The sequence below is a fragment of the Chiloscyllium plagiosum genome, unplaced genomic scaffold (assembly GCF_037043375.1).
Source record: "Chiloscyllium plagiosum isolate Xiang-an unplaced genomic scaffold, Cpla_swu_hap1 HiC_scaffold_4, whole genome shotgun sequence".
NCBI lineage: Eukaryota > Metazoa > Chordata > Chondrichthyes > Orectolobiformes > Hemiscylliidae > Chiloscyllium > Chiloscyllium plagiosum.
In genome coordinates, this window is record NW_028270142.1 from 81,508,110 (window position 1) to 81,533,729 (window position 25,620).

Sequence of the window (25,620 nt, forward strand, 5' to 3'; positions counted from 1 at the left end):
TTCCAATGTATGTAATTTGTATGAGGTAATATCCAGATTACATTTATCTTTAATGTGTTTTATTCTCTTAAAAATGATTTTCATGAGTCAGATTTCAGTAGAGGACTCCAAAATGCTATTGTCGTATTGAATGAATAGGGATCAAGGTCTTCAGTTACTGGAGGCCTACAATATTGAAAAAGGCTCTTCAGGCCATTGAAAATTAACAGAATGATTTAGAATGAAGCAAGCTCTGATAAACCGTTGCATTTAACATTACATATTGTTGTTTTGGAGTTAAATAATATTTAATTTGAGTGAATATTATGTTTCATTTTGAAATTAAATAACGCTCAAAGCCACATGCATCTTTTTATGTGTCATCCTAGGTTCTGGTTTGAGAATCCAGGAGTATTTGCCCCAGCTCAAGTAACACAACTGAAGCAAAGTTCTCTAGCAAGTGTGCTCTGTGACAATGGTGATGATATTCAGCAGGTCCAGAAGGATGTCTTTTTAAAAGCAGAATATCCTCAAGGATATGTAACCTGTGATGAAATTCCAAGAATAGATTTGCGATTATGGCAAGATTGTTGTGAAGGTCAGTTCAATCCAGTATAAATTAAAGTAACAGGTACTGCTTCTAACCTGTGATTCATTTCCATTACGTTTTAGATCAATGTTGTGTAGAACAGGAGAAGAAATCACTTTTACTTTTCTAAGGAATACTGCCTAATATCACAGAGTTTTATTTATACATCCTGAGATTTTATTTTACCCTTCCTCGGAACCTAGGCCACAACATCCTTCAGATTTCCTCAAATAGAGATTGAACAATAACTCACCAATCATGTTGCTGGTACTTATTCGACTTTTCAAAAGCATAATCCTGAAACATAGCTCGGTAAATATAACTAGTCTTCAACCAAGGTGGCTGATGCTGGCAATGGGGAGATTGGGGGTAGGGATTGAGCGGTGCAGGGCAGGGTGTGTGCATGTGTGCAGGTGTATGTATAAGCGATATGGACCTGGAGTTGGGGATGTATCCTATTTCATTCCAACCAGAACTCTATCAACAAACACATTGACTTGGACCCCATTTACCACCCCTGAGAAAAAGAATAGGAAATGACATCACCACAGAAAGGACGTCACCAACCCAAAGAGACCCAGGAATTAGAAAGCAGGAATCATCAGCAATGCTTCATCCGGAGGCTTACTGAAGATGTTACCTAGTAGGGTGATGAAACATCTGGAAATGAACCTTCCAGCTTAGCAAGCAAACCTACATCCACATCCATCCATGTATCCCTTCCACCACAGGGATGGTAATTGCCACCAGGATGCCTCTTCTAATCAATAGAATAGCTATTCAGGTAGGATTCTTCCACCCAACAACAAGAACCTGCTGAGAAAATGATTTACCTATTAGTTTCTCAAGCAATAGAACACTTTCCTGATGCCAATTTAATGTTGACAGGTGTAGGAGGTGTCATTCAATTGGACAATTAATTGATTCAATTAGCTACCCAGTAGGTAGTCAAGGTACTGATGTTTGTGTCAATTTGATGGTGATATGTCAAGGGTTCCACTCACCATACCTTTCCCTTCGTATTATCAACAATTCTACCTTCTAGTTTTAGCATAAAGGCTGTTTTGTTAATAGCCAGTGTACATCACCAGTGATGTCACATGTGAAAAAAATTCTCATAAGTGATTAGGGTAAGGAATGTATTATTTGGATATTTGATGGAGGCAGGTTTGGTTGAGGCATTTGAAAAGGTATTAGATTTGTTTCTTTTAAAAGAAACAATGTGCAGGGTTATAGGAAAAGACAGGATATTGGCACTAAGTTTAAAATGCTCACAAAATTGGTAAAGAGACAATGAACTGAAAAGCCTTCTTCTGCACCATAGTAATTCTGTGATATTAAACTAGAACCCAAAGGAGGAAGGTGTTGAACCATGTTGCTGTAACAATGTAAATAGTCAGCTTGCACATTATGGTATTCACATCTCCTCTGTCAAAATCACAAAATCTGGTTATGTTATTTAAACATGTGGATAACGTCTGCTAATGGTTTACTGAGGATCCTGGGAATAGAATAAACTAGGGGGAAGCTGTAGCTTGAAGGAATAATAGCTGTATGTGAATAGAGTGTACCATCTGTGATATCAAATGATGTCAGATCACATGAATCTTGGACTCAAGGGAAGAAGATTCTTACAAGGCTCTGCTGAACTATGTAAGGAGGGTAAATCATCAATTAATGATGATTTACACCAGTATGGTTTCCAGTCCTTCTTTGTCAAAAACATCCAGAACGTGGATCCAGGTTAGGACATTTACACACACCCATTTCCAAAAGACTGGTAAAACCAAGCCCTGAGTTTCAAATTACTAAGATTAAAATGTATCATTTTGAAATGTCTAATGTATGGGAATATATCTGTTTAATTTCCTGAATTAGCAGCAAATTATAATGGAACCCTGGATAATACATCAGAATCCAAGATATATTTTAGGAAGATCAGATATACCTGTATCCCAAATTGTAATGAAGCAGATATTAGAAATGATTAGTCAAGTAAGTAATTTTCTGAACTGTTTTAAAGATGAGAAGAGAATTAGAAAGGTGGTGAGCTTTAAGGAAAATATTCTAGATCATAGGGCCTCAATGCCTAAAATTCTGGCCAACTACGGCTTGGCAAAGGAAGTGGATGTCAGGCAGAAAGGCAAATTGAAAAAAAATTTTAGAGTGATGATAGGAATAAGTTTATGAAGAGATGTGAACAAGAGGATGAGAGTTCTTAAATATTACATCGCTAGATCTGCATACAGATTAAATTAATGAGCACAGAGGTGAACCAAACTTATTGTGTGTTTCAATTTATAAACTGAGTTAGGGATTAGATTGTGTTTTAGATTTTTAGATTACATTACAGTGTGGAAACAGGCCCTTCGGCCCAACAAGTCCACACCGACCCGCCGAAGCGAAACCCACCCATACCCCTACATTTACCCTTGCCTAACACTACGGGCAATTTGTCATGGCCAATTCACCTGACCCTGCACATCTTTGGACTGTGGGAGGAAACCGGAGCACCCGGAGGAAACCCACGCAGACATGGGGAGAACGTGCAAACTCCACACAGTCAGTCGCCTGAGGCGGGAATTGAACCCGGGTCTCAGGCGCTGTGAGGCAGCAGTGCTAACCACTGTGCCACCGTGCCGCCCATAAGGAGGTCAGCCAAGAAACCATTTCATTGTTGAATATGAAGAGAAATATAAACATGGAAAAGTATAATGTCAGAGAGAACAAGAAAGTAACATTTCAAAAAAGAATAGGAAATTCACCCCATTTGAAATTATTTGTATTATTAATTAAAGTTATTAATCATAATCCCCTAAAGTAAAATTAAGAATGTAAATTCTGGACTAGCAAGTACGTAACTTCCTCAGAGTACAATGAAGAAATTAGAAATGACAGACAAAACCTATTTCTGAAGATTGTTAATACTTTATGAAAACTGAGATCTCATGAACTGTTTTTAACATTCCAACAAATATGATGAACAGTTCTTCAAATTGATTTCCCCCTTTTATACTGTTTAGCTGGGTTATTTTAATAATTTTGCTTACTTTGCTAAAATTCTACCATGCCTGTATTTTTGTGACAATTGATATCTTATATTTGTTCAAGTGTATGCTTTGTCTTGTATTTACATATCTATTTTATGTACCTCTTTTTGTTTTGTCTGTTGTGCTCTTGTAACAAAAAAAATCACAATTTCTCTCTGTTTCTCCTGAAGTATGTCCATCTGTTACCTTATGTGTTTGTTATAAGCTCTTCTTTCAGGTCTTGTATCTAATGTTCGTGAATTACACAATCGTACATCACTGCTCATCCAGCGCTACAATCGCATCTACCACCGTGTTCGTAATTACAAGAAGAGAGGCGAGTTTCTGTAAAAATTTTCAACTACTTCAAAGTTTATAGAGTAGGGAGGTGATTTGGATTGTCAGTGTGCTTTGTTGAGTTAAAAATATAACATCAACACACCAAGGATATATAATAAAACATGTTAAAATTGAGATCCAAAGTATTTTTCTGTTATTATTGTTACAATCTACCATACCTCTCCGAGCCAACTTTTACCTTCATCAATTGGGCTGTGAACTAAGAAGGTGGTCATTCATACATTACACAAATTGTCCCCATTAGACTTCCATCAACTGACAATTTTCCAATTTATCCCAAAACTCTGTCAGTAAAAATTGCCAACACGTTGTCCTCCTAGCAGCATATCATTCATGTGGTGCTGTAATGCTGAAGCAGAATTTTGGTGTTGTTCACATTACCAAATTGTGCCTGCACACTTTCTTATAAATCTGCCATTTTTACTTGATCTGGCCTATGTATGATTCTAGGCCAATATCAAAGTGGTTTTGGAAGGACATTTTGAAGGAATTTAATGTGAAAAAAATAAATTGCACGAATGTAAGTAGTCCAACAACCATTATTTCACAGCAACTAAGAATGAGCAATAAACATTGGTTTACTTTGGAAATTATATTTACATATGAATGAGTAAAAAGGCTGTTTCCTGATGAAAGTTTTCTAGTAATGCCACATTCTTAAGGGGTTTAATCTGTAAATATATTTGGCGAGGTAACTGTTTAACTGAGAATGAGTAAAACCTGGCTCTTGTCACTGTAACTGATATAAAAATTAAACTCCGTTATATGGATTTTCTGCAAGATACTTGCCAGTCTCATTGTCCATTTCTGCAGTATTTCCATCAAAGTCATACTAAGCGATCAGGAGAACTCAAAGAAATTATAACGCCACTATATCATAAATAACATACAAATATCAGGATCTACAAAGGCAATAATTTTGCCTCAAACTTTAAATGACGTCTGAAAGTTGCAATAGTTAAATTCTTGAAGTTTCTATTGTTTAAGCAGTACTCCCTCAGTGAAATGAATGCTTTGAAATTCAATAGCCAGTATTCATTTTTATCATTTGAGTAAAAAAAAATCCTTGTATTTCAAGATACATTAAGATCAAACAAGCAAGCACAAATGAATGTTAAGATATTTCTACATATTTTCAAGCCGAATATAGTAATGTAATTTTTTTTTTCCTTTGATTGCTAATTGTATACAGTGCAGTTCATGTGCCTCATTTGCACTTCCAGGTTTGCGGGAGCCCTTTTACCATATGCGTCAGCAACTCATAAGACTGTCTAGGCTGGTGACTTATCTCGAGGAGACAGTTTCAAAACCTGTTAATCGAGGCGAGTCTTTTTAAAAACATGAACACAAACAAATTTCAAAATTCATGCATTTTTATCAAAGGGAACAAATGCAAAGGTATAAGAACAATACCATCCAGAAGCATTTGAGTTCTCATGTCAGACATCGTTGATGTGGTAATCAAAGATCTACTTGAATGCAGACCATACTAAAATATATGTTTTCATAGTTACTTTGGAATGCATCCACAACCTTTTGAAAAGACAAAAAAAAAATCTGTCGATATCTGGTGAAAATAATATAAATTTTAACTGCTGTTGGCAAAGAGTAAATTGTGAACAATCTTTTGCACTCTAGAATAGGCTAGGAAATAACAGCCTTTTTTAAAAGAAACTCTGAAATGTAAATTGATCATAATTCCAATGATGTTTCTTTTGCTCACAGCATTGATACATATTAACATGTAAATGAACAAGGAAAAATCCAAGAACATAAAAGAAGCTTAGGCTGATGTAGTCCAGATTTCATTTAATTGTTGTGAAAACATCTTGAGTGCTTTTAGTGGAGAGTAGATAAACATAAAAGTTAATGTTAAATACTTCAAAAGAGTAATGATCATATACGGTGCATTCAGAAACTGATGAAGTTGAATATTTTGATTAGAAATAAACAGTTTAAAGATGATTTGAAATCTGTTTCATCTAATTACAATACAGGCATAAGTAAAATACCTGCAACAAGATATACTTACTATTGAAGCTACAGTTAAAAAAGAACAGTTACATTACACCATTTCACTAAAGTGCATGTCTCAATCTGCTGCTGTCTGTCTGTCACTGTTGAATTCATCTTGTGTGTGCTGTTTGCTAAGGCTGTTTCCATTTATATATTGCATTGTTGCAGATTTTCATTTAAGATTGACTTCTGAAATTAATTTTATTCTCGCATTGTCTTTCATATCATTAAAATTCTAACAGAGTATATTCAAAATACTCACCAGATCCAATAACAGCTGTGGAGAGAGAAACAAATTAAGGTTCAAGGTTGACTAACTTAGAGGTTGGTTATTACTGGAAAAAAGTTAGAGATATAATAAGTTGAAGGAAATACAGAGAGAAAAGTGTAAGAAAAAAAAACAAAGGGAAAGGCTGTGATGATATAGGTGTAGAGGGACACACAGTAACAAGAAAATTAGGGTCTGTGGCTACAAGCATTAGGTATTAATCACAATTCTTTTGTGGCTTGACTTACTGCCAGCTACTACACTGATTGTAACTTGTTCCTTTTCTTTCAGTCTGCCAAAGCTTTTTCCATTACCCTCTACATGTCCATCACTAATTTAGAAAGTGCTGTTTTAACCTATTAAACTTTCAGAGTCTAGAGGATGATAAAGATTCCTTCTTAAATGCTGCAAAAAGGCAACTCTGACATTTGCCATCTTCTACTTATCAATAAATTACCTTTTCTAATTCTCCAGAAGAGTGAAATTTGTACAATCAAAGCTGAAAACTAATATTATGGGAATAGAATGATATACTGAATTTGCAGATGTCATTGTCGAGCACTTATTGTAGAGTTTTGGGAGACAACTGAGAAGAATCCCAATGCTTATCCTCAGGTTTCATTAGTAGGCCAGACTTGTTCGTAACCTGACCAAAGTGTTCCAGAGTACTATAAAATTGCTTGATTCACGTATCCGATTACTCAGTCTGCTACAGTCAGTAGGTTTGATTTCAACATTCCACTCATGGATCTCTTAATATGGAACCACCTGAGTCCAAACAGACCTTCCTTAAAATTGTAGGTATGTCTCCTCTTGTGTCAATGCCTTCCTCAAGTTGGTCTTGTATAGATATTTGCCTGCAAATCAAAATGTAAAATCATTCTAATTTAGTAATACTTGCAATCACCAACTCCTGCAGTCCATCAGTTTTTCAACTCTCATTTGACTTGCAGTTTCACAAAAACAGAATTTCAAGAAGTCAGGCAGCACACTGCGTGACTACACTGATTGTAGGTTTTATGCAATCTGAAATAATTATTTGAAAAAATATCAGAATTAACCAGCAGATTTTCATGAATTATGGTACCTGTCCCTTGAACAATTATTTATCATTGGATAAAACTGCTCAAACGTAGTCGTACGTATTGGCATGGTGACATCCCATTGCATTCTTTCCATTATTAGCCACCACAAGAGTGGCTGGATCACCACCAATTTTCTGCAAGCATTGGCATTGCTTTAGTGGATAGGAAGGAATGCATTCTGAATTAAATGTAATCAGGCATCAGATTAGTAATTATTTTCAAAATTCTTTGTATTCTGAGCTGCCTTTGCAACACCCCAGAGATGTTGGCACACTTGCTTCCTTCAGAACTGACTCACAGAATATTACTGTGCAGGAGAGGCCTTTTTTGGATTAGAGTGGTGCTGGAAAAGCAGAGCAGGTCAGGCATCATCCAAGAAGCAGGAAAATCGATGTTTCGGGCAAAACCCCTTCATCAGGAATAGATTAGGAGAGGCCTTTTGACCATTGTGCCTACTTTTCCAAGGAGCATTTCAATTAATGCTAGCCTTCTGCTTCTTGTAATCTTTCACATTGTAACTTTTCAAACAGTCATAAGGTGAATGCCTCAACTGAACTTGCCTCTATCTCACTCTATGAAAATAGTTTCCCTCTTTGCTTTTGCCAACTACTTTAAATGCATTCCCACTTGTTCTATACAGGCTCTTCATTATTCTGAATACCTGTTTCAGATCTCCTCCCAGCCTTCTCTTCCCAAAAAAAATCCTAACTTCTCCACTCTATCTTCATGAACTGAAATTCCAGTCTCTGGCAGAACTATTCTTGTAGGTGTCTTCTCCATTCTATCCAAAGTCTTCACTTCCTTCTAGAAGCTCATCAAGACTAGAATACTGGGGCTGAACAAGGGATGTTCCTCCTGTGTCAACAAGCAGGATTTCAGTTAGGTGCAAAGCTGACTGCATCACATCCAGCAAAGCAGAAAACCTTCCATGTGATTTTTTAAGTTGTCATATAACTGGACAGTTTACTTGAATGGTAAATGACAGTTGCATACTGTCAGATTTAGAAAATATGCTGTAGTAAGATCTGTTTTATATTTTTGTTTACTCTACAAGCTGGAGGATTTGAGGACTTGTTAACCCTGAGAGACTGGTAGAAACTTTTCTTTGCATGGAACAGTTAATTAGATTTGCTCATCTTTCATTTTTAAAAGGACTAAAATTTTCTTCCACAATTGCAGTATTTCCTATTCTCTGCTGGCCTCTATGCAAACCCAGAATTTCTTTACAGCTGTTCCCACTCTACATTGCATCTTTACTGAAAGTACAGTGGAAACTCCTTTATCCAGTGTTGAAGTTCCCACCACATTCCTGGTAAAGTTGTGTTAGCAGAGTTGGAGAAACTCCAAGGAAATTCCCTGTGATATGGATGAATTTCTGTTTGCTTTGGACTCTATGTACCATTTCTAAAATGAAAACTGCATATCAATGCATTTCAGAATTTCTGCTATGGAAAGAAATCTGCTTGATTTCCAAAGTGTATCACATATTTGCTACACTTAAAGCCCAGTAAAACAAGTGTGAAGTGATCTTTGCATAAAACTGTAAGTTTGTGTGAAATATTTGCTTAGTCCAAATGTAGCAATGTGATATTCATGACAGTACAAAAGAGATGTAGAATTGTGATTTTCATGGTGATTCCTGGTATGGAGATGCAAACATATGGCTGGTGATGACAGATGTCTTGCAGTGCTTCAAAATGAATCCTTTTATTTTTGCAGATTGTAGAGCAAGGGAACAGTCTAATGTATTTTCACACCAATTCCGTAGTAAACGTTCACCAGAGTTCAGTTATCCAGAGGATAAGCATACAAGAGATTCTACAATCGCATCTGTTGCACAGCAAGGAAGGTACGTAGCCTTTGGATGGAGGTACTGAGAGATGGTATTTGAAGGGAGACAATCAATTTAACATTAAGTACCATTCAGTGGCCAGATTCCACAATGTAGTTTGAACCAAATATGATCAAACGGTCAAATACAATCAAACAGTCTGTTATCAGCATATACTCATGTGAAAGGTCACCATAAGCCATTTGCAAGATGGCAAACTTTGTGCCTTCTAAATTGGCATTTTGTATTATTTTCACATCAATGCAATGACTTTGTTTTTGTGATGAACTGCAAAGTGCATTTTTGTTAGCAACACTAAGTTATCATAATGCTGAAAACCTTTATTGGTACAGGGCATTGGAGTGAGGCATAAACTGTAACTAACATAAATAGATTCCATATGAAAGTTGATTAGGAAATCATGGTAAATACCAATATTGAATAAGAACTTAGCTGAAGATTGTAAAACAATAACTACTCAGGGAAGTCTTTGTCAGTATTTCTCAAAAACAGAAGATAAAGTCCTATTGGAGAGTCTACTATTGTTTCTAATTTGTTCGTACACAAACTTAAAGTAAAAGTATAAAATTTGCAAATGATACCACACTGAGAAGGACAATCAGTTTGGAGGAGTCCACTCAGAAATAGCAGTCAATGGCAAAATATTTATAAGAGATGACATTTAATGCAGACAAGTATAAAATACTCCACATGAGAAGATAAATGTTGCAAACACAGGCTGGAATATTGTGCCCTCCTGGTGGCAGGTTTGTGGATGGGGGGGGGGGGGTGGGCATTTAATTGGTGAGAGGATAGTAGCTAGGGACCCCATAACCTATCTGCCTTCATTGAAATTGAGTCCTTAGCCTCTGCATGACTTTCCTGCCCGACCATCAATTGAAGTCCATAAGTGGGCAATGAATACATACTTGAGGGTCAAAACCCTACTGCCACTGATATTAATCCAGCAACAGGTTCCCTGTTGGTACTACTAAGTACACTTATTAGACAGGAATTCTGGTCCCAGGGTCCTTGATTCAAAGGAGAAGCCTGTTGCTGCCATCAGAAGGGCCCAGTTGGCAAAATGTACAGTTACCTTTCTTGTAAGTCAGCAACTTGAGGGAGTCTCACTGGCTGCCCATTATCTTGGAATGAAGTTGAAAGATTTCTAGGAATCAAGGGGATGTGATAGTTGACCTGAGCATCTTACCGCAAGCACAACAGAAAGCTAGCTTATTGGACGATCATTATTTAGGGATGTCATGTGAGTTAAAATAAGGCTGAATTTGGATGTTCCAAATAATTAATCATTTCCATTCAGATCCATGGACATTGTAGGACTGTTGGGACCTATGTTTATAACAGCATAAAGTCCTTCAGGAATTTTCAGAATCTCCTTCTGAAACAAAGAAACGGGTGAGGAAAATAACTGAACCATCAGTTGTAAGGGAAAAAAGAAGTTGTTTTGTTAGTTTGAGAAAGGTCAATCTTTTTAAAAAATTGTAATTATTTAGTTTGGAGTTTTTTCAGGGAAAGCTTTCTAATTTATTAATCCATCAGACAAATCTTTCAAAAAGCCCAGATTGTTTTAAGAATTTACAGAATATAGTGTACCCACTTCATCTGTTACTGACAATAATTGATTCTTTGAATGTTAAAAGATTGACTTTTTTTTAATGAATACCAGGTACAAGCAAGACTTCAGTAAATTTTTGAATTCAACAGTTTTTCCCACTAATGACAAGACTCCTCAGGATTTCAATGGCTTTGTGGCAGATGTGCAAAAGACCATCACTTCCCTTCGGACCCAGGTTTGAAAAATAATCTAAATAATATTAATAAAAGAAAGAGAAACTTTCTGGCAAACTACCTATCTACCTTTAAATTCATTCATTGATTACGGTAGTCTGGTAATTAACATTTGCAACATTTACTGTTTAAGAAATTAATAATGTTCTAAATGAAAAACCACAATATAATTTCTAATTACAGAGAACAAGAAGCTAAATATAATGTTAGCAAATGAACCTAGAAAAATTACTTTTTGTTCTGAGAGAGAGAGTGCAGAAGTCAAGTTTCTACTTCAGGGCTTCCCAAAATTGGGTTGGAGCCAGAAGTGAATGTTGAGGTTGTGAAATCTGGGCAACAATTGCTGCCATGACAATGTTCCTCGTCGGTTGCTCAATCCAAAGGTAGGCTATGTAGACAGCATTTGATGTGATAACTGATGTGCTCCACTTCTAACAAGCACCCTGCTCTTTGAGATTCCCCCACCTACTATGACAGTTCTCAGACAAATTTCCAGCCTCAAAATGAGGCTGAAGTGAGAAAATGTTTTGGAGGTACTCTTCTACAAGCTGCTGTTCTGACAATAACTTCATGACCATGAAGGAATTATCTGTCCCTGACAAATAAACAGTGCAGTTCCCCATGAAAGCACTGAAGTGTTTTGTAATAAAATGCAGGAGGACCCTCAGTTTGATCCCAGAGCACCTATGGAGCTTCTGATGCAGTGAAGTTAGCAACTGTCTTAAGTATTTGCGTAGAGGTTATTCCAAGCTGGTTGGACTGAACAGTTGGTTTCTGTGCTATGATTTCTGAATTCTTTCACAATCACAGGAGATATTACAAAAATCTCCGTTGCATCATTGTATAAACAGATGACGTATGCATTGTTTGCCAAAGCAAGAATTAATCATTTCTACATGAGCAATGGGTGAGAGCTTGAGGTTATTTTATGAATGGTAAGATGCCCAAACATTGTGGGTGTTATTCATGGCTTCACAATTTTTTCTTAACTCCAGTACTCTTGAACAGCATGGATTTATATTCCCTCCATATTCAGTGTCCAGTAATTATGCCATATGTGTCACCTCCAGTCTAAACACTGAATGCTTCTATGTTAAGGAATTAATGCAATAATTGGTGACACTAATGAATAAATGAGTAGAAAAAGCAGGAACAGAAAACCAAATAAACTGGCTCTCATACTGTAGGTATGACTCTCGGCTGCAGTTCTTGAATTAGCAACATACATCCTTCATGTAGACTCAATGATGCAAGTAAAAGGTAACTCCTCTCGTCTGGGTCTAGCGGGGGGAGGGGGGTGCGGCGTGCGGCAGGTACCTCGTTTGACTGGATAGCTAGTTTGTGATGCAATGAAACACCAACAGTGTGGATTCAGTTCCTGCACTGTTACAATAACTGACTCCACTCAACATTTTCCCCTCCGCTGAGGTGTGGTGACCCTCAAGTTAAACCACCACTAGTCATCACTCTCCCTGGTAAGCCTATAGTGACTTTACATTTTGTCTTTAAGCAACAACAAAAAGGGCACATGTACCTATGAACTGAAGGTTTCAAGGTTCTCACAGCCTCTCCTCCTGCTCTTAAACTCTAAGCCTTGGCTAATAAGGGCAAATATGTCGTCTTAACTACATTATCTGCCACTCCTGCTACCTTAAGGAACCAATGGGCATGCATACCAAAATCCTTCTAATTCTCTGTTCTTCACAGAGGCCTACTGTTCCCTTGTTTGTTCTGTCAAAGTGCATTACCTCATACTAATTGAATTCCATTTGCCACTGCTAAGCACACCTAACCTGTCATACATCCTCCCGTAACCCTCTTAACTGTACACCATCTACCAATTTTCATATCACGTACCAACTTACTGATCAACCCTCTTACATTCAAGTCTAAATAACTTAAACTGCAAGGGTCTCAACACTGATCCCAGGAGAACTTTGCTTCCAAATCATCTCCTGAAAGCCACTCATCATCCTGACTTGAAAATATATTGCTGTTCCTTCAGTACCTGAGTCAAAATGAAACCATCTCCCTAATGGTGTTGTGGGTCTACCTACAGCACATAGAATGCAGCAATTCAAGAATACAACTCACCACCATCTTCTTCAGGATAACTAGGAACGAGTAATAAATGCTAGACCAACCAGTGCTGCCCATGTTCCATGAGTGAATTTAAAAAATTGTGTCCTACTTCATGTTTTAAAAGATTTCCTCTTTCTATAAACTTTAAGTATCCTGAAATAAGTATGTTAATGGTGTCAAACCACTGTTCTGCTATACATAGTGGGTTAATCCAAAATTTACTATTTTTTTCAGAGTAATGTTTCCTTTTCTCATAATAAATTGCATTAATAAGAAAATATGTAACAATTATTATAATTGTCTGAAGACATTTATGCTACGTTAGTGAGACTGGTTAAAATTTTCTCAATAACATTTCTAACCATTTGGCATCGAAGTAACATCTTCAGAAGTGAGGGTGAAGAAAATGTCGTTTAGCCACTGGAACTGGTCCATTCAATACCTAACACTCGTAATTGTTAACTCTATCAACTACCCTGCCTGATATTTTACACTCAAATTCATCACTATTCCCTTAAAGATACAAATTTTAAATTTCATTGGGTTACCACTGGCTGGTTCCACAAGTTAGCCTAACTTTTAAATAATAGTGAACTGAAGTATTTTTTTAAGCTCAGAGATTTAATTCATTGTCACTTAATCTCCTGTCTAAGCTGTTTCAGTTTAGTATTGCCTTTTCCACTATCAAGAAATAGGATAATTCATTTTGCTCGTTTCTGCCTTCACATCGAAGCACTTCCTTCTTACACGGACATCCCTTTCGCTGCATGGAAACCAGAAATTTCAGCAATACACAAAATGTGGTAGACTGTTGCATTGTGCAGCGTTACGCATAACCTTAGTAACTAGTACTTACACTCTTTTGGCTGAATATCCCTGTGTTTTATTAGCTTTTTAATTGTTCCATCACATTGTCTGGATAGAATATGCCAGAAATCATAAAATACGCTGATCCATCTGTAGTGCAATAAAACAAATCATTTTGGTTCAACTAATTAGGTAGTAGTTTAATAGCAAAAACTGTTTTCTATACTATAAAACTAAAAAAAGTCTGTCAATATTAAGCTTTTTTTTTAACCTTCCTGATCGTATTCAAAATGGCCTTTTTTGTTAAGATAATATTTACAATAAAAACACACAACTGTTTCTTTACCGCTACTGTAATGTTTTGGTTAGTGGACTCTTGAAATGGTTAAACTTCAATGCAATGCATGCTGTTGTAATTAGCATAATCTAGGCAACCATTTCCATTGTTAAATGTTAAAAAGGTTTTTTATGATCAATGTTATTTCTCTCTGTTTTAAATGAAGTGCCAGTCAAAAGCCTTAACTCTTATTCCTCTGAGTTTGTATTTTCAGAACATTATAATATACAGTGCTGTTTCTGAAAATTCTCAAAGTCCTCTACATGCACAATAACTTACTCTGAAGGAAAGTGACTTTGATATAACCAAATATAGGACAATCTCATGAAACCCAATGAGATAAATAACAAGTTAGTCTACATGCAAACATACCAACAAGGAACAAGAGTAAACTAATCAGTTCTTTGATCTGCTCTACTATTCAATAAGATCATAGAATATCTGACATGAACCTCAACTCTCCATTCCTGCATACCATGATAATCTTGCAACCTGTGGTAATTAAGCATCTATCTAAATCTGCCTTAAAACTGAAGGTACTGCAACAGTAATGACATTCCAAAAACACTCAACCTCTGAGAGAAAATGTTTTTCCTCATTCCCTGTCTTAAATGGAGAAACTTTATTTTTAAATTATGGCCCCTAGTTTGGATTCTCCCACACAAGAATACGTCTTTTCTACATCTGCCCGGTCAAGTCCTTAAGGATTTATGCATTTCGATGAAGTCTCCTCTGATTCTTCTAAACTCCAGAGAATTCAGGCGAAGTCTACCTAACCTTTCCACTTGAGGCAAACAACTTTCTAAATGCTTGTCCTGTAAGGAAAATGCAAAGTGCTGGAAAAACTCAGCAGATCTGGTATATCCTTTCTGAATTGTTTCCAATGCATTAACATCCTTCTGTAAGTCTAGTAACCAGCACTACACACAATATTCACCTTTTTAATTGCAGTTATCTTAAGTTCCTCCCTTCCTTTCAATTCTCAATTTACTGCTATTTCTGGGGTGTTACTTGTAGAGTTTCTTGTGAGAGTACACAGCAATTTGTCCACCATGTCTTTATCCTCCATTATTCGTTCTCCAGCCTTCCTTGTTATAGGGCCAACACCTACTTTGTTAACTTTTTTGAATATCTGAAGAAGCTATTCCTGTCTGTTTTGATATTGTTGATTTCCTTTCTCTTGTACTCCAATTATTTTGCTTCCATTCTAATCATTTAGTAATTCTTTACTTTTTAATTATATTCTGTCCAGTCTTCTAATCTGCCACCTATCTTTGCACAATTTTATGTCTTTTCTTTGTGTGATAATATCTTTGACATTTTTAATTAATCACAGATGGTGAGTTCATTCCTTAGAATTTTTGGTATTCGTTGAAATGTACATGTTTGTAATAGCTCCTTAAATGTTTGCCAGTGCATCTCTATTAACCTAAATTGCCAATTCAATTTCCCTAACTTTGTTTTTTATTCCCTGATAATTGTGTTGGTTCAAATTCAAAATAGTCGTCATCGAGCCACAGATTTGAACCTAAATCAGTGTGTAAAATTCGATTATGTTATGACCACTGCTATCTAAGAACACTTCCAATATGAGGTCAGTAATTAATCCTATCTTGTTGGTCAAAACCATGTCTCGTATAACCTGCCGTTTAAATGGGACCATAACATCCTGATCTAAGAAAATAGACAAAAACTTTCAGTGAATTCCTCATCTAGACTGCTTTTACCAATCTTATTTCCCAGTCTGTGTAGGTTAAAATTCCCCATGATAATAGTTGTAACTTTTGACAAGCTTGCATTTTTTTTTGATAACCTGACCTAACATGTAATTTTAGTTAGGGGCTTGTATGGACCTCCTACAAGTGACCTTTTTGATTTCATCATTCCTCCTCTTTATCTAGACTGCTCCAATATACATCATTCCTCTCTCTATTGTCCTAATATCATCCATAATTAATGAATCCAGTCCTCCATGTTTTCCTAGCTCCCTGTCCCTCTTCAAAGTCACATCCCCTTTAATACTCAGATTAAAATTTAGGATGTCCAGCAGTCATGTTCCAGTGATAGCCATTAGATTAGACTTAATTTCCTGAATTTGTTCTATTAGTTAATCTATTTTGTTTCAAATGCTAATGCATTCAAATAAATGCATTAAGTTTTGTCCTTTTATTATTTTTGTAACCTCTATTCTTATCTGATTTTCTCGCATTCTCTATCCCTTTCCCATGTTAATTCATCCTTCTCTTGCCTGTGCTGGTTTTCACTATAGTGAAGATAAGATAAGAAAGCATTTCACATCTAAATAGTGTGTGTTATCTTTGATTGAGCTACCAGAATAAATCAATGGATCCTTGGTTTGACATCTTATCTGAAGGATTGCTTCATCACTACACAGTGCTTCACTGAAATACTACTTTAGATTATGATCAAGTCACTAATGGAGTTGCCAAGGACCCAGGCTCTGAAGTTCCTCCCTCCATCTCTAACTTTTCTACTTTAATTCTCTATCCCCACCAATATATTAGCCTCAACACCAAGGGCTCTTATCTCTTGACATAACTTTTTGTAAGGTGCTTTGTCAAACACCTGTATTGTAGCAATTCCTTGTTCAACTCTTTCATGCGATGTGGAGGTCTCTGATGAGAGAAACATTTATTGCCTATCACTCATTGCCTTTCAATTGAGAGGCTTGGTAGGTCATTTCAGAGCCAATTATGTTTCTATTGGTCTGTAGTAAATCACATGTGTTGTTCCCCCTGTGACAATAGTTATCATGATCACCATTGTGAGACTAGCTTTCAATTCTAGCTGCTGTGGTGAAATTTGAACCTGTGTTCATAGAGCATTAATCTGAGACCCTGCATTACTAGTCCAGTGATATATCCCCAATGTGCCACATCTTCCTCTATTTCAAGTTCCAAATGTTTCATCAAAAAACATTAACAGAGAAAAGTGTGAAGTGATTTATTTTGGCAGAGCACAGAGTTGAGATTAGAACATAAAGGGTACAATTCCAAATAGAATGCAAGACCTCATTATAGGTATATCATAAGTCTTTAATGCTTGCAAAACAATTTGAGAGAGTAGTTAATAAAATGTATAATATCCTAGACTTTATTTTAAAAAAGACATACAGTACAAGAGCAGATACATTACATTGGGCTTGCATAAAACAACTTATCTATTGCATCCAGTTCTGTCATAATTTGGGAAGGATGATAAGGCATTAGAGAGGATGTAGTAAAGAATGGCCACAGAGATGAGGAACTTTAGTGCCATAGGCAAATTGAAGAAATTAGGCAAATGATAGAGATATTCAAAAATATTATGACCTGGTGAGAGAGTAGATAGGGAAAATTTATTACAACTGGTGAATGGATTACAAATGAAAGGATAAGCTAATTGAGAAAATAAGAAGTGGGCATGAGAATCATTTTCACACAGTAAATTGTGAAGATCTGCACTTTTCTGTCCAATAGTGTGGAACTGAGTTCAATCAAATCGTTCGAAAGGGAATTAGGTTATTGTCTGAAAAGGGAGAAGGTGAGAGAATGGCACTTGGTGCATTGCTCATTTGGAAATCCAACACAGACATGATAATCAAGCTGCCTCGTTCTGTACTTAAACAATTCTGTGATTCTGTGGGTGTGATTATTCAAAAGGAATGTGTAAAGGGTAGGGAGAGAATTGGCACTGTTGGGAAGGCGAATTGAATTGAAAATTGCCTCTATAATGCTGAAAGCAATCAAAAAAGATTGGTTTACAATACACTGAGGATCCCAATGTTGTGACATTTTCTTGTATATTATCTGTAGGTCCGATCCTATACACAGCAACACATCAAAACTAAGCAAACCAGAAGTTCCTTTGTTAATCTGAAAGAAAAACTAAAGAACCAGTGAAACTTCTTAGTCTCACTGTTCCAGAAATTATATCCTTGCAGTACTGCTGTTCTTTTAAAGTAAACCAGATATAGATTAGATTAGATTAGATTACATTACATTACAGTGTGGAAACAGGCCCTTCGGCCCAACAAGTCCACACCGACCCGCCGAAGCGAAACCCACCCGTACCCCTACATTTACCCCTTACCTAACACTACGGGCAATTTAGCATGGCCAATTCACCTGACCCTGCACATCTTTTGGACTGTGGGAGGAAACCGGAGCACCCGGAGGAAACCCACTTAGGTGATATGTGAGGATTACAATTATCAATAATTTTTATTGTATTAATCATTTCTGATATGTATACAATAATGAGTAATTACTATTCAATTAGTTCCAATTATCTTATATCATGCATATGTCTCACAACTCTCTCCTTAAAGATCGATCAACTTGAATCACGCCTGAAAAAGAATGGCTGCATGGATGAAAAGGGAAATCACAGGAATGAAAATGATCATTGGAGAAAGGAAGGCTGTACTACTTGTTACTGTAAAGTATGTATAAAGTTGTAGGTGATGTTCAGTTGTCTCATGCAGAGTATTTTACACACAAACAACTCACAGGCTTGTAATACTGATGGCCAGAAGGTCTTTGGAGCAGTGTTGACTGGAGTGTCATGTCAGGACAATTTAAATTCTAGTGCAGTTTATTTTGTGGAAATTGCCTCTGAAATTGAAGATTCTATTTGGTAATTTCTGTACAATAAAGCCCATTAATGTCGCAGAATTTAGAGGAGTCTGACTCTTTTAACAATCACCCAGCATGAGTGGGTTCAAGAAACTGCTCTGAATCCTGAATAATTAAACTGCATGCCAACTTATGACTGAATCCCCGACTACAACTTTGCCTGACTCTTGACACACTTAGAGGAGAAAGTGAGGTCTGCAGATGCTCAAGATCAAAGTTGAAACTTTATTGCTGGAACAGCACAGCAGGTCAGGCAGCATCCAGTGAACAGGAGATTCGACGTTTCCTGAAGAAGGGCCTGTGCCCGAAACGTCAAATCTCCTGTTCCCTGGATGCTGCCTGACCTGCTGTGCTGTTCCAGCAATAAAGTTTCAACTTCACTCTTGACACACTTAGCCCCACTAGATGCAACCACAGTCCCGAGCCTGATCCGACCTTGCTGGAGCCAGTACCATTCCAGTCGCACCATGACCTAATCTAGCCCCACTGACTTAATGTAGAGATTTTCCTTACAGCTACATTCTTTCCAGGCCAATTTTTAAATTCCATTTTCCATTTACATGATGTTGCATGGTGAGCAGGATAGCCATCTCCTCAATTTACAATTCTAGTGAAATTCTGCTACATCCTTTCCAAGCATAGTATGCTTGGAGGAACAACTTCACCCATGGGTGGCTACTTCCAAGTGTGATCCTGAGTGCTGCCAGAGCTACAATCCATATCAGGATATCTGACTCCCACATTGAGATCAACAGCAGTTTGAACTTCTTTTGTTCAATGACCACCAACATGTTCTTTTATGAACTGAATATCAGTCTTACAACTTGTTAGCACTAACTGGCTCATATCCCATTCACCTGTACTTAAACCATAAGACCTTAAGATATAGGAGCAGAAATTAGGCAATTAAGCCCATCAAGTCTGTTCTGCCACTCAATCATGACGACTGATAAATTTCTCAACCCCATTCTCCCCCTTTCTCCCTGTAACCCTTGATCCCCTTGATACTCAAGAGCCTATCTATATCAGTCATAAATATACTCAATGACCTGGCCTCCACAGTCTTCTCTGGCAATGAATTAGAAGTCTTAAAATGACATAAGGTCTGAAGTTGCAAATGTTAAGAATTGGTCACTTGCAGGCATATCAGAAAGTTGGATTAACATGTCCTGAGTTTGGAAAACTGAATTTCATTCCCATAAAACAATTTTTTTTTTTAATTTTAGAATTAAAAATTTTAGAAACAGGCAGTCAGCAATTATAAATTGCTCATGATTTGACTATTGGTATCAATGACATTCATTCAAGAATGCTTGCACAATTATATAATCTCCAGAGACAAGGGAACATACCCCTTTGAAATTAATCCATAAAGAATTAGCTCAGTGAATATTTCAGATTCCATAAACAGTTAACTAGAAAGGCCTTTGGTAAGGTTCCACATGATTGCCTGCTCTGAAAGGTAGAATCCACAGGAAGTGGGCAAATTGGATACACAATTGGCTTGATGGTAGGAAGCCAATCAGTAGTGGAAGGATGCTTATTTGACTGGAGGCTTGTGACTGATGGAGTGCCTCGAGTCGGTGCTGGACCCACTTCTGTTTGTTATCTATTTCAATGTTTTGGATGAGAATGTACAAGGTATGATTAGTAAGTTTGCAGATGATACTAAAATAGGCAGTATTGTGGACAGTGAGGAAGATCTTCAGATCTGCAGCAGGATTTTGATCAGCTGGGGAAGTAGGTTGAGAAATGGCAATTGGTGTTTAATATAGATAAGTGTGAGGTCTTGCATTTTAGAAAGTCAAATCAAGGTAGGAGTTTCATGGTGAATGATAGGGCTTTAAGGAGCATAGTAGAACAGAGTGACTTTGGAGTTCAGGTGCACGGTTCTTTGAAAGTGAGTCACAGGTAGACAGGGCATTGGCAAAGGCTTTTGGCACACTGGCCTTTGTCAGTCACGGCATTGAGTATAGAGGTTGGGAAGTTATGTTGCAGTTATACACGATGTTGGTGAGGCCGCACTTGGAATATTGTGTTCAGTTTTGGTCACCTTGCTAGAGGAAGGATTTTCTTAAATTGAAAAGAATGCAGAAGAAATTTGCAAGGATGTTGCCAAGACTCAGTGGTCTGAGTTATTGGGAGAGGTTAGACAAGCTAGGACATCTTTCTTTAGCACATAGGAGACTGAGGGGGATGTTATAGACATGTATAGGGTTATGAGAGACATGGATATGGTGAATGTACTCAGTCTTTTTCCCAGATTTGGGGAATCATGGATTAGAGGGCATCAGGTTAGAGTGGAATGAATAAAAGAGAAGCTGAGGGGCAACTGTTTTACACAGAGTATGGAAGGCATATGGAATGAGTTGCCAGCATAAGTTGTTGATGTGGGTACATTAACAACATTTTAAAGGCATTTGGACAAATACATGGATAGGAAAGGTTCAGAAGGATATGGGCCAAGTGCAGGGAAATGAGGTTAGCTTAAGACCATAAGATCATAAGACATAGGAGTGGAAGTAAGGCCATTCGGCCCATCGAGTCCACTCCGCCATTCAATCATGGCTGATGGGCATTTCAACTCTACTTACCCGCATTCTCCCCGTAGCCCTTAATTCCTTGTGACATCAAGAATTTATCAATCTCTGCCTTGAAGACATTTAGCGTCCCGGCCTCCACTGCACTCTGCGGCAATGAATTCCACAGGCCCACCACTCTCTGGCTGAAGAAATGTCTCCGCATTTCTGTTCTGAATTTACCCCCTCTAATTCTAATGCTGCGTCCACGGGTCCTAGTCTCCTCGCCTAACGGAAACAATTTCCTAGCGTCCACCCTTTCCAAGCCATGTATTATCTTGTAAGTTTCTATTAGATCTCCCCTTAATCTTCTAAACTCCAATGAATACAATCCCAGGATCCTCAGCCATTCCTCATATGTTAGACCTACCATTCCATGGATCATCTGTGTGAATCTCCGCTGGACACACTCCAGTGCCAGTATGTCCTTCCTGAGGTATGGGGACCAAAACTGGACACAGTACTCCAAATGTGGCCTAAACAGAGCTTTAAAAAGTCTCAGTAGCACAACGGTGCTTTTATATTCCAACCCTCTTGAGATAAATGACAACATTGCATTCGCTTTCTTAATCACGAACTCATCCTGCATGTTTACCTTTAGAGAATCCTTGACTAGCACTCCCAGATCCCTTTGTACTTTGGCTTTATGAATTTTCTTACCGTTTAGAAAGTAGTCCATGCTTGTATTCTTTTTTCCAAAGTGCAAGACCTCGCATTTGCTCACATTGAATTCCATCAGCCATTTCCTGGACCACTCTCCCAAACTGTCTAGATCCTTCTGCAAGATGGACATTTTAATCGGCTTGGACCAGTTTGGGCCAAAGGGCCTGTCTCCATGTTGTAGGACTCTATGACTCTAAATATGGCAAAAAGTAATTATGAGTAGATGTCCATTTGAATCGTGTTTGCAAAATGAGAATTTATGACTAAACCTTATGATTGAAATGCTGTTTTCCCACAAAAATGTCCAGTGGTTGGTGACTTTTTATACAACTGGCAGGGAATTTTAACAGTTCTGTTGATTCTTTCTTTCTAGAATGGACAGGTGACTTGCTATGTGGAAAAATGTCCTCCTCTCAAGTGCTCCAAATCTACCAAAAAGAAAGGGAGGTGTTGTCCTGTCTGCGTGAAGTCAGCAAGTAAAATTGAACCTTTTGCATAGTTCTGGATAAAAGAATGCAGTACTTGGAGGGGAAAAAAATGTGTTTCTCAGCCTCTTGCAATGTCTACTGATGTCTGGATAACAAAGACAGGGAGAGAACGAACTTTCTGGTCTTATGTTGACCATTGCTGGCACTCTGCACTAGTCCATTTTCTCACTTTAAGCAATGTCTCATTTTAAAGAAAAGATCAGTTTCATCAGTGTTAAATCAGCCCTCAGTAACAAATTTATGGAGTTAAAACTATTTGCAGTTTAAATATTAAACTACTCTCTCTGTAAACCTTTTGCAAAAATAAAAAACAGAAAATGTTCTGAGTACTCAGCAGGCCAAGCAGCTTCTGTGGAAAGGGAATTGAAGTTAACTTTACAATTTGATGAATATATGTGGTTCTGATGAAAACCTGAAATGTTGATCTGATTTTGCAGTTAGTGGTGAAATAACAGTGCTCCTATTGGTCCATGAAAAAGCTACCCACAAATACCTAGCAATCTTTGTAGCACTGGGAACTTTCCTTTTCCCAATGTTGATTTGAAATTGGTGCTATAAACCAAGAGAACCTCTAGGCCTTTGACAATGCTGATGCCAAGAAACAGAATAAGTAGTCAGTCAGATTGACACATTCTCACAGAGAGCAAATCAGGAAATAAAATGCAGGGTCTTTCACTTTTAATTTAAATTTTAAAACTCAAAATAAATGATTGGAAAATATTCATTGAATTAAGTCAGAAGCAAAAATATAAACAAGGTATTATTCTTAACATCTGTTGTTAATATATTGGAGAAATTTAATGTTTCACAAATGTAACATTAGTTTTTAGGAACAGAACTTTTGTTCAGCAGTAATTATAAAACCTAAATATAGTTTTCACAAAACCCAGTGCCAATCATTCAATAAGATGCAACCTCTTCAGGATGTTTGCAATATCACTAAAAAAAAAATCTTAAAGCCAACCTGAGTAGCAATCCCTTCACCGCTGCTGTATGTTCTGCTGAGTGCCTCCAGCATTATTCTTTTTCAGATTTCTGGTATCAACATATTTTACTCTGGCATGAAGGTGCTGGAATTTATTTGAAAAGCATTGCTATTTATCACATTGTCAAGGTACCTTTATCATTTTAAAACTCATTACTTATATACTGCAGTTATGATTTGCATTTTAATTAATTTATTTTTTTTTGAAGCAGTGATAAATATTAAGGTAATGTTCACTGAGAAGTGATTATGTTGTCTTCACACACACTATCCAAAGACTAACCATTTGGTAAATTCCAACTGTGTTCATTATACTGTTCAAGAGAACGTCAGTAGCCATGATGGTGATTGTGTAAAGACCCATTTTCTTCATTCTACCAAATGTACCTCACACCTTTTCAAAGCCAGGGATGTGTTGTGCACAAATATGGTGCTGATAATTATGCCTCAAAATTGGATCATTGTTGGATTGTATTATTCTTTTCTAATTTTATATAAAGATTTGTAACAATACACATATAGTACCAATGATCTGATGTAACACTTGAAATGTTCGTTTTAAAGCTTGTTAGCAAAGTAATTGGAATTTTAGACTTTTGGGCAATGAGTATTTGAAATGTCATTTAAATATAAATTACTATTCTTCTTCTATTTCGCAAGCTTTAAGAATCATTTACATACCTATATATGCCTTGACTATAGTACTGCACATATGTGAAATTTACAGCTACAGAATAGTACATTTCTTTCTTGAAAAATAGCTCTTGTTTTAAAACATTACACTTTTTATGGGTAGATTGGTACCCGAGACCCTTGGTGCTTCAACAATTTTTTGCATTCATGTATGTTTGGTATCAGCAATAATACATGAAGTTCAATTTTTTTGTACATTCATTATGGCGAAATTATGTTGGAAATTGTAATCATCTTTATATATTCTGATGTGATTGTATTTTAATTCGTAATTTTATTTATAATTTTTAAAGCACGCATCCAAATAAAAATCTAGATATTAAAAAAACTTTATTAGGCATTGCTGTGGCCCCGTTAGAGCACATGGTGTTTATATTTTCAAATGCATTTTTAAAGTTAAAGCCTTGTTCATATATATGAACAGTATTAAAAACATTTTTTTTGCTTTGACATTTGATGTTGATGAATGGATAAATAGTGGCTAAGACACTCGGGAGAAATCCTTTTCTCTTTTTTGAGACTGTGGCATGGATCTTATATGTCCTTTTTCATGTTTAAGTATTCAAAATGGGACTTGTGTCCACAATATGCTAGAAATGAGAGTGTGCCTGCTAAGCATAACTGCTATGTATCATTAATTTGCAATTTAGCCTTCTCTGCTTCTATGACGGTAATCCCTGTAACTTAGGTTTCCCCTCCATGGTGTATTTAAGGAGAAACGAAATGGACATGGTGGAGAAGAATTGGGCAATAGATGAAGTAGGGTGGGAGGACAAGTATGTCCATGTTCAGCTGAGTGGTTTCTTTCTATCCTGTTAACTTGTGCAATAACATCTGTACTTTTCCCCGTTTTGACAGTTAACACGTGCAAGTTCGAAAAGAATTTCAGTGCATGAGAGGGTTAATCTGTGCCATTTCATTTCAGTGGCATATGCCAGTGGCAAAACACTTGCAAAAATAATTTCTTTTAATGTAATGAAAAATGTCCTCTGCGTACTAGTTATGACTGTGTACAGTAACATGTCCTACAAGTTTCTGGTGATGTTTTATAATGATAGAATAATACTATGAGTTTCTGTCTGAAAATGAACTGAATATGTTTCAATGAAAACATTTATGTCTGTAGTCAGCAAAATAGAGACCATTAAAAGGTTTTGAAGTGTGACTGCTGTGGTATTTTCTTGGAATTATTTAGAAATGAGCAACTTTTGATTGACTTGCCTTTTTTTTTAATATTGCATTCAAATATAGCATATTATTGTTACAAGTAAAGGTGAAAACCTTTACCTCAACAACTTATGATATCACTAAGATAAGTAATTATTTGCACTACCTGTGATGGTGATACTAGAAATATGAGTGTCCAGATGCCAACATATTCCA

The 25,620-nt window shown here is 36.8% G+C and overlaps 1 protein-coding gene across 3 annotated transcripts in view; it reads left to right on the forward strand.

Moving 5' to 3' along the window:
• Positions 1 to 25,402, forward strand: part of LOC122549088 (peroxidasin homolog) — a 589,463-nt gene extending 564,061 nt beyond the window's left edge. Inside the window, exons 19-25 of one of the 3 annotated variants that reach the window (XM_087986415.1) lie at positions 369 to 577; positions 3,824 to 3,934; positions 5,181 to 5,279; positions 9,046 to 9,175; positions 10,845 to 10,968; positions 18,523 to 18,636; positions 22,445 to 25,402. In XM_087986415.1, the coding sequence (XP_087842541.1) occupies positions 369 to 577; positions 3,824 to 3,934; positions 5,181 to 5,279; positions 9,046 to 9,175; positions 10,845 to 10,968; positions 18,523 to 18,636; positions 22,445 to 22,570 (913 nt within the window). In that variant the 3' untranslated portion in view covers positions 22,571 to 25,402. The remainder of the gene's footprint in view (positions 1 to 368; positions 578 to 3,823; positions 3,935 to 5,180; positions 5,280 to 9,045; positions 9,176 to 10,844; positions 10,969 to 18,522; positions 18,637 to 22,444) is intronic. The other 2 variants (XM_043688312.2, XM_043688313.2) reach the window with 2 other exon arrangements.
• The last annotated feature ends 218 nt before the right edge of the window (positions 25,403 to 25,620 follow it).